Source organism: Fukomys damarensis, unplaced genomic scaffold (assembly GCF_012274545.1).
Source record: "Fukomys damarensis isolate Sample0158 unplaced genomic scaffold, DMR_v1.0_HiC HiC_scaffold_13, whole genome shotgun sequence".
NCBI classification, from domain to species: Eukaryota; Metazoa; Chordata; class Mammalia; order Rodentia; family Bathyergidae; genus Fukomys; species Fukomys damarensis.
This window is the reverse complement of record NW_022900925.1, coordinates 34,691,999-34,699,574: the sequence shown is the minus strand read 5'-3', so window position 1 is coordinate 34,699,574 and position 7,576 is coordinate 34,691,999. Positions and strand designations below refer to the sequence as shown.

General features: G+C 57.0%; 1 protein-coding gene and 1 long non-coding RNA gene across 5 annotated transcripts in view; both read right to left on the bottom strand.

Moving 5' to 3' along the window:
* Hoxb9 (homeobox B9) overlaps positions 1–130 on the bottom strand; it is a 4,767-nt gene extending 4,637 nt beyond the window's left edge. The window contains exon 1 of the mRNA XM_010620314.2: positions 47–130. Within this exon, the coding sequence (XP_010618616.1) occupies positions 47–130 (84 nt within the window). The remainder of the gene's footprint in view (positions 1–46) is intronic.
* A 6,046-nt stretch (positions 131–6,176) lies between these two features.
* Positions 6,177–7,576, bottom strand: part of LOC117285884 — a 3,160-nt gene continuing 1,760 nt past the window's right edge. For 2 of the 4 annotated variants that reach the window (XR_004517013.1, XR_004517015.1), the window contains exons 2-3: positions 6,544–6,665; positions 6,177–6,265 (exon numbers count right to left, since the gene is read on the bottom strand). This is a non-coding gene — a long non-coding RNA (uncharacterized LOC117285884). The remainder of the gene's footprint in view (positions 6,266–6,543; positions 6,666–7,576) is intronic. The other 2 variants (XR_004517014.1, XR_004517016.1) reach the window with 1 other exon arrangement.

Genomic DNA, 7,576 nt, shown 5'->3' with positions numbered 1-7,576 from the left:
TCCCCCACCGCCACCCTCGGGCTCAACTTCTCAGCCAACAAAGTACAGTGGAGCGGCCCGGCTCGGCGCTCCGTGCACAATGATTGGTCAAAGTTTTTCCGACAGCCTGATAAAGCGTCAGCCTCGACATCAATCAACCGGGCGCGGGGGCTGCGCTCGCGCTGTCATCCGCGCGCACCGCGCTCCGCACGGAGGATGGATTGTTTTATGCTGATGCAATGTGCTATCACGTCAGGGCTCCGGCGGCCACGTAACCTCAGCCCCGGCCGCCGGCCGCCCCCTCCCGCCTTCGCAGGAAAGGGGGGGCCTCGACGTGGGGCGCGGGGGCGGCGGAGAGGCGGGGGCTGCGGAGCGCGCTCCCCGGGCGGCTCGGAGAGGGAGGGAGGAGGAGGGGATCGCGAGGGAGCCGGAGCGACCGAGACACGGAGCCCGGGCCCGGGGCGCAGCCAGGAGGGGCCCGCAGGATAATTAAACCCGAGGTGGCCGGGTCCCCCCCAACACCTCCACCTCCACCCCGCGGGCCCTCATTTCCTTTTCTCCGTCCCCTTGACAGAGATGTTTATTAAACAACAGCAGCAGCCAGCCAGCCACAGGAGCTGGAAAAAAAGGGATAGGGGAGGACTCGGGATTTTATAGGATGTCATGGGCTCCGGAGGGGGCTCGATGCGCTATTTGGGGAGATTTACAAGGCTGGGAGCCTTCCCTGACCCGAGGGAGAAGGAGAGGGGGAAATAGGACCAATGTCAAAGGATCCCCTGTCCTGAAATTAGAACCTGCCTGAGGTCAAAGGGATCCTCCAGGGCCTGGAAACTTGGGTCCACAAAGAGTAGGGACCACCGAGTCCTCACAGTGAACTCTTCAATTCCCTGGGCCTTTGTGGATGGGTGGGTGCTCAGCTAGTCCCATTTCCTCCCCCGGCCCTCACATTGCCCAGAGGAGGGAGCTGAACAGGAGAAGGGAGCTCCCCCAAGGTGTCCCGGAAGCAGGGACAGAGGAAAGGGAAATGCCTGGAGTTCTCTCGCCTTCCACCTCGGAGCCCAGGCCAACTTCGCCGCCTCCCCGCTCCCCTCTTGGCACCCAAGGCTGCGGCACCCGCGTGGACATAGAGGCCCTGGGATCAGGCTTTGCCCCCGTCTGCCGCCTCCCTCCCGGTATCCGTCGCTGGAGCTCCCACATAGTGGGTTTCTGGAATCCACTCTGCGGCTGTGCAGGGTTTCTCTCCAGCGGCCGCCGGCTGCGTCCTGGCTCCTTCTCAGGCCCTCCAGTTCCTGCCCTGAGTGCAGCCTTCTGTCCTGTTGTTCCGCAGGGGGAGCACGGTCCCCAGACATGCTGCGCTGCCTGCCTTGGGTTTGGGCACAGGTTTCTGACCAATTCCCTGACTCAGGAGCCACCATCTCACCCCCACCCCCACCCCGGCCTTTCAACAAAAGCGGGGCCACTCTAACTTGGGGTTTGATCCTTTTGGTGGCTGCCCCTCTACCCCGAGAAGGCTGCGGGTCACCTCCGGACCCGCAGACACACTGCAGCCCGCTTTTCTGTCCAAATGAAGCCATCTCGTGTCATTAAGTGTGAAAAACGAGGGCACAGCGCCATATTTCTTCATATTGTGGTGATTTCAAAATGATTTTTTAAAGATCAATGCTGGCGCCCAGCCGGCCCCTCCTCAGCCCCGCCCGCTCTCCAAGGGCTACAGCCCCACAGACTCAGAGCCAAACGGGGTGATCTGTGTTTTCCATAGGACCAAGCGGGGAGAAATCAAAATCCGGGGCAAATTCTTGTAAGTAGCGTTTGGGGGCTGGGGAAAGTCAGGGAGCTCCCCAGACTCACCAGAGAGAAAGCTGGGTGCAGAGGGAAAGGATAGCGGTTAGGGCAAAGCACCTGTTCTCCTCTGGCTAGACGTATGGAGTGTGCTGTGGACTGTTCCTGTAATATACGCTTCAGGAAAAAAACCTCCTCCCCTGCCATAAATAACCGTGTTATGAAGCATGGTGGCTGAGTATATGATTTTCTGTAGCATATAAATTAGGGCCCAAAAGGACATGCAAACCGTGGGGCTGGGCCTTTTATTTATGGAAAAGTCACAGCGCTAGGCTGTTCTGCAGAGCCAAGCTGTGCAGGCACTGGGCTCTGACTGCCGCCCTCCTGGTTTCCGCTGTCCCTGTCCTGACTCTCCGCAGCTGCCGCCTGTCTGGGAGTCAGCGGAGGGCCGCCTAGTTTAGGAAAAAGTTAGAGGAAGGACGCTAAAGCTCAAGGCTGGGCACACTGGGCCGCAGGCCGGGTTCAGGTCTGTGGGTACCAACTGAAGTGCCTGGGGAGCGGCCCCGGTAGCCCCTGGCACTGGCTAGGGAGGGGGCACTGGCCTTTCTTCTGAGACCTGGAGCTTGTCTTCCTATCACAAAGAAGCAAAGGACAGGGACAATTTGAAGATGTCAGGTTAGGAAGGTCTGGGTCTTCTCCCAAGAGATGAGTAGACGGGAAAATGACCCTGCCCCCAGCTCCTGGGGTCTCCACACCGTTTCACCTCCTTCTGGGAGGCACAGCGGATGGGCCAGGAAACAAGGCCGCCAGCCCAAGCCTTTCTACGAACATCACTGGCCCAGGCTGGAGTTCAGCTGCAGCCCAGGCAAGTGATTAAAAGGATCCACCAAGAGCGCCCCTGTCTAGATGCTCTGAGAGCCTGGGCCCCCCGCAACATTATTTTCTCTCCCAGATAATGGTACCCACCATGAAAGAAGGGAGTGAACAACGGGCCCCAGGACCATGAAACCCATCTTCCAAAGATGTGTACTGGAGGGGTCGCCGCCCTGGGGGTCACTCGGTCCTGAGGGGGCCAAACTGCCGTGCACCCCACCCACAGCCCTAAAGAGAAGGGAGGACCCTGCCTTCCCTCAGTCTCCCGCCAGCGCGCCAGTCCTGCACCGGAGCCTGAACACAGTTGGGGCCTGGGAAGATCGCACAGGAAGAAGCAGCAGCCTCTGGCCAGGCTGGGGCCCAGAGCAGCTAGAGGAGAGGGGCCAAGGTTTGCAGAACAGAGGCGGATGCTGGCCGGAACCAGCCGGTAAGTACAATGCTTTGGGGGAGACTGGACCAGGGTCCTTGTCAGGAAGGAAGAGAGAAAATTTAGGGGTGGATTGTATGGAAGAGAAGAAAAAGGCAAAACAAGACGCAAGTGAAGAGGGAGTTTGTTTTTCTAATTATTAAGCTAAGCTAAAATCGATGCCTTCTGTATTTGCACAGGTAAATGTGTCTTGTGTTTCTACTTTAAATCCCTGTGTGTAGCAGGACCCTAAGTGAAAATGTGCTATGGTTTGTGCTGTGTATAGAATATTCGAGAAACAGATCAGCCAAGCGCTACTCTCTGGGTGCCCGGGCATTCTATCTGTACATGAGGTCTCATCTTGCGTTAGTGGATAGGTGTGTAACTTCTGTGATGGACAGGGATGAACGATTCTGCTCCTATTGAGATGGCCCATGGCTCCAAAGCTTGTATGTACATTTTCATAATCATCCACACACCTAAGGAGAAGGCAGAACCTGGGGTATTTGTGCACTTGAGTTGTGGCTATGAAATATTAGCTGATCCGCAAGTTTCGCTCAGAAAGCAGCCCCTGGATGTTCAAGCCAAATTACACCTCTACCTTCTCCTCAGGCTTTGAGCCTGTGACTTAAGCTGGATTCTGCTACATCTCACTCAGAAGAGGAGGAAAATACCTCACATTGGGGAAAGGGCATGAAACTTGATGACTTTTTTTGGGGTCTGACCATGAAATTCTTTACTGAATATCTTATATCAGGCCCCAAACTGCAGAGATAGCATGTGCTGTGTGATTCTTATTTCATGGGGGTGGAGGTACTTTAATTGTGTCCTGAATGAGTGTGAGCCAGAGGTGGGCAGATGTGAATTGAATGTGAAAGTCCTCAGGTAACGGCTGAAGGTCATGCCAAAATAAGAAAGAAAAAAGAAAAAGAAGAAAAAAAGCCAGTCCACATCCTCAAGGGGTAGGGGGATTTCTTCTGTCCCAAGACCAGAGTCCAGAGCCACTGTGGGAACAGGGAGGCAGGAGGACCCTTGTCCCGCTGGAGGTGAGAATCTAGATGCCAGGCCCCATCCCCCCCCAAGGACTCGCAAACAGGTACCCTATAGAATCCGCACTTCCAGGGTCCAGCCGTGGCTACCTCCCGGCAGTGGGCATCTTAAGGGTCAAGTAAGGAAATCTCCTGCCAAGCTCTGTCCTAGGATGTCAGAAGTGAAGGGAGGGACAGGCAGGTCAGGACCGCCAGGAAATCTTCTCACCAACTCCCAGCCACCAAGGGTATCCAGGGCATGGGTGGGGGTGGCTGGCTTCTTGAGAGGGGGGCATCCAGGAGGCCAAATGGGGTGGGCAGCAGGCGGGGTGGAAGGGGACAAGCAGGTAGAAGGTTATTACAGAATTGCTTCCATAAAACCTGTGGCTGTTGTAAAACTCTCTGCTTTCCAAAGACTTTATTTCCTCCTTTCTCCCTAACATTCCCCTTTTTTCTTTTTCTTTCTTTTTTTTTTAACAGCACTTTTCCTGAGAGCGGGTGGCCGAGGGACACCATGGAAACAGCAGCCGGAGGAGTAAGGTAAGGCAGCAGAGGCCTCCTAGCCCCTCTGGACCCAGCCCCAAGGCAACAAAATGTCCAGGGGCAAGGCTGTTGGCCTCAACTTAACAAGACAGTGGGTTGAGGCTGCATTCCCTGCGCAGAGCAGGTCCCCAAGGGTCCTAGCAAAGGCCCCTTGTTCAACAGAGCGCCCCCCCAACTCCGCCTGGGGCCACCCCAGCCCCATCCGGTCCAGCCTCTTCCTGGCCCCCTCTGCATTTTTCCTCTGCCTCAGGCAGGGGGGAAAGTCGAGGAACAAAAGTTAGTTTATGCTTTGGCGAGCCCCCACCCACCGCCTTCCACCAGCACTTGTAGTTACCCCTTCACTGGGCACAGAGCCAGCAACAGTAAGAGGGCTGGGGTCAGCGAGGGTACCCAGCTTGCCCTGCCCAGCCTGGCTCATTTGTGCCCCAGTCTGTGCTGCAGGCCACTCAGCTGTGGTTCTCCTGGAGTCCTGAGAGGAGAGCCCGCTCTGAGGACCTTCGAGAACTCACAGCCCAGCCCCGGGTCCCGAGGGAAGGAGCCAGCTGGAGGTGCGCAGAGGAAAAAGGTTTCTTTCCAGAACCTCCCTGGAGCCGAGTGAGTCCCTACCCCACTAGGGGGCCCCAGGAGGGACCCTGAGGGCCTGGATGAGGCCACCGGGAATCCTATTTTCTCTTTCCTCCGAGGGGGGCCTATGGATCCCTCTTGAAGGACCTGGAATTTCCTGCTGAGGGGGAGCCTGGTCCCCCAAATGTTACAAAGACCTCAAGGGCCTCCCACACCCCCGTTGAAATCCAGGCTCTGTGCACTCGTGACCTGGTATGGTTGAGCGATGACGGAGGAGTCTCTGGAAGGTTCTGAGAGCAGACAGGAGCGGAGACCCCAGAGCCGGAGGCTCCCAGCCCTGGGCAGCAATCTTGGGCTCAGCCCCTGGGAGGTGGCTTTGGAAAGTGGGATGCTCCCCACTCCCCCCACAGTGAGCCCCAAACGTGCTGAAAATGTGCAGAAGTGGGAAGGCACCCCAGAACTCTCCTGATCTCTGGGGAACTTTGGCCGCTGCTCACTCCTCATGCCCCACGCCAGCCTTGAGCCGCGACACCGACACCGACACCGCCACTCCTACAGCTCAGCGAGGAGCAGTAACTGCCGTGAATCGGGTGGTTTGATGTCGTTGTGTTCAGAAGCCCAGGCCCAACAACATGAAACTACCTAATTCACTCAGCAGTCCTGGTTCAAGTGCCAGGCCTAGGGCTCCCTGGGGCCATCCCGAGGGCCTGAACTTACCGCTGAACTCACTTCTGCCGCTTATTTCCCATAGACCCAGTATCAGTAAACAGCTCTTCTGAAGAACCGGACCCAGATGAAAGCTGCTCCTGCTCGCCGGGCTGGTTGGTCCTGGCAATTCAGATTCCAGAAACAGCTCAGGTAGGGCTGCTTGGAGACACCTGCTCGGCATCTGTTGCTGCAGCGGGGACACTCCAGGGACAAAAGTGCTCTCAGCCTCGCGTTATAAAGGTTCACCCGCGGGCACCAGCCCCCTGGCCAGGCCCTGTGCTGGGGGATTCCCCAGCCTCCCAGGGTGGCTCTGAGAGGTCAAACTCTTCCTACAAGATTCCTGGCTTGAAGACCGGGCTGTCACCAGGGCTGGGGTGACCTGGTGCTGAGAAAGAAAGCAATGGAGAGATGGAAAAAGCTGCGTCAGTAAGGACCAGGCCCCCTGGGGAGCAGAGGGGACAGCACAGTGACTTGGACGACAGAAATCAGGCCACAGAAACATCTGGGGTTCGAGCGGCAGCCCAGGTGAGGAGACCCATTCCGCATGTGCAGTGGAACCGGGAGGCCAAGAACTTGGGCTGGGACACAGGGGCCACCCGTGCCCCCCACGCTCCGGCCTCTGCAGATACCCACATACCGGGGCTCCACAGACCCCACACTCACCTGACCGATTGGGGACAGCAACAGCCCGAGAAGGGCCTCTGCTTCCTCAGGGCCCTGTCCATCCAGGTCACCCCCGTCCCTCCTGCCTTGTCCCACAGGTGACAGTCTGAGAGGCCACCTGTCTGGCAGGGAAACCCGAGGTAAGGAGCGAGACTCCCCCGCCACCCACTCCGCTTCCCGGGTATAAATCTCTCGGAGACCGGAAATCCAATAAAACTTCACCACGTTGATGAACTTCGAACAGTTTACATCCCCTCCTGGCCTGAAAAGAAAGATGGCCAGGGGGAGGGGGCAGGTGACAAGAGAGGGGAGGCACAGCCAAGAAGCGGCTGGCACAGACCCCGTGTGTGGAGAGAAAGCGGGACACCATGGGCCCGCGCTCTCCTCTGCCCCACAGCGACAGTCCGTCCCCACGCCCAGCCTCCCAGGCCTCCCCAAGGCCCTGAGCACAGCCCGGGAGTCCAGGGCTCCGGTGTGCAAGCCCAGGCCCCGGCTCCCCTGCCTTGTTCTGGGGCCTCCGTTCTTGCACCTTTCCTCCGAATGCGGGTTTTTTGTTTGATTGGTTTTTCTTTCCCCCTCCAGCCGCCAGAACTTTGCCCTGCCCCACCCAGCCCGGCCTGTTTATTGCCAGGTGCCTGAGGAGGGGACTGGAGATAAGACTGGAGGACACTGGAGACCAAAGGGGACCCAGCCGGCGGGGGCTCCTGCAGGGGAAGTGACAGCGTCAGGCCCGCGTGGAGTGGCGTACAAATCCGGGAGTGCTGCCACCGGCTCCTGCCTGGCTTCTTACAGGACTTAAAATCCAAAAGAAAACAAGACCTACCTGGGCCTCCACTTTCCTCACCCTAGTTCTTTTCTGCTCTGGACATTTTGTGGAATCTGGATTTGCTATTGTAAACCAAAACTTTAAAAGATCATTATTCAAAGCCTTGAATTTCAAATAACTGCGAGCAGAGTTTACTGACTGCTGCTTTTTCTTTTTCTTTTTCTTTTTCTTTTTTTTTTTTTTTTTTTTTTTTTTTTTTTTTTTTTT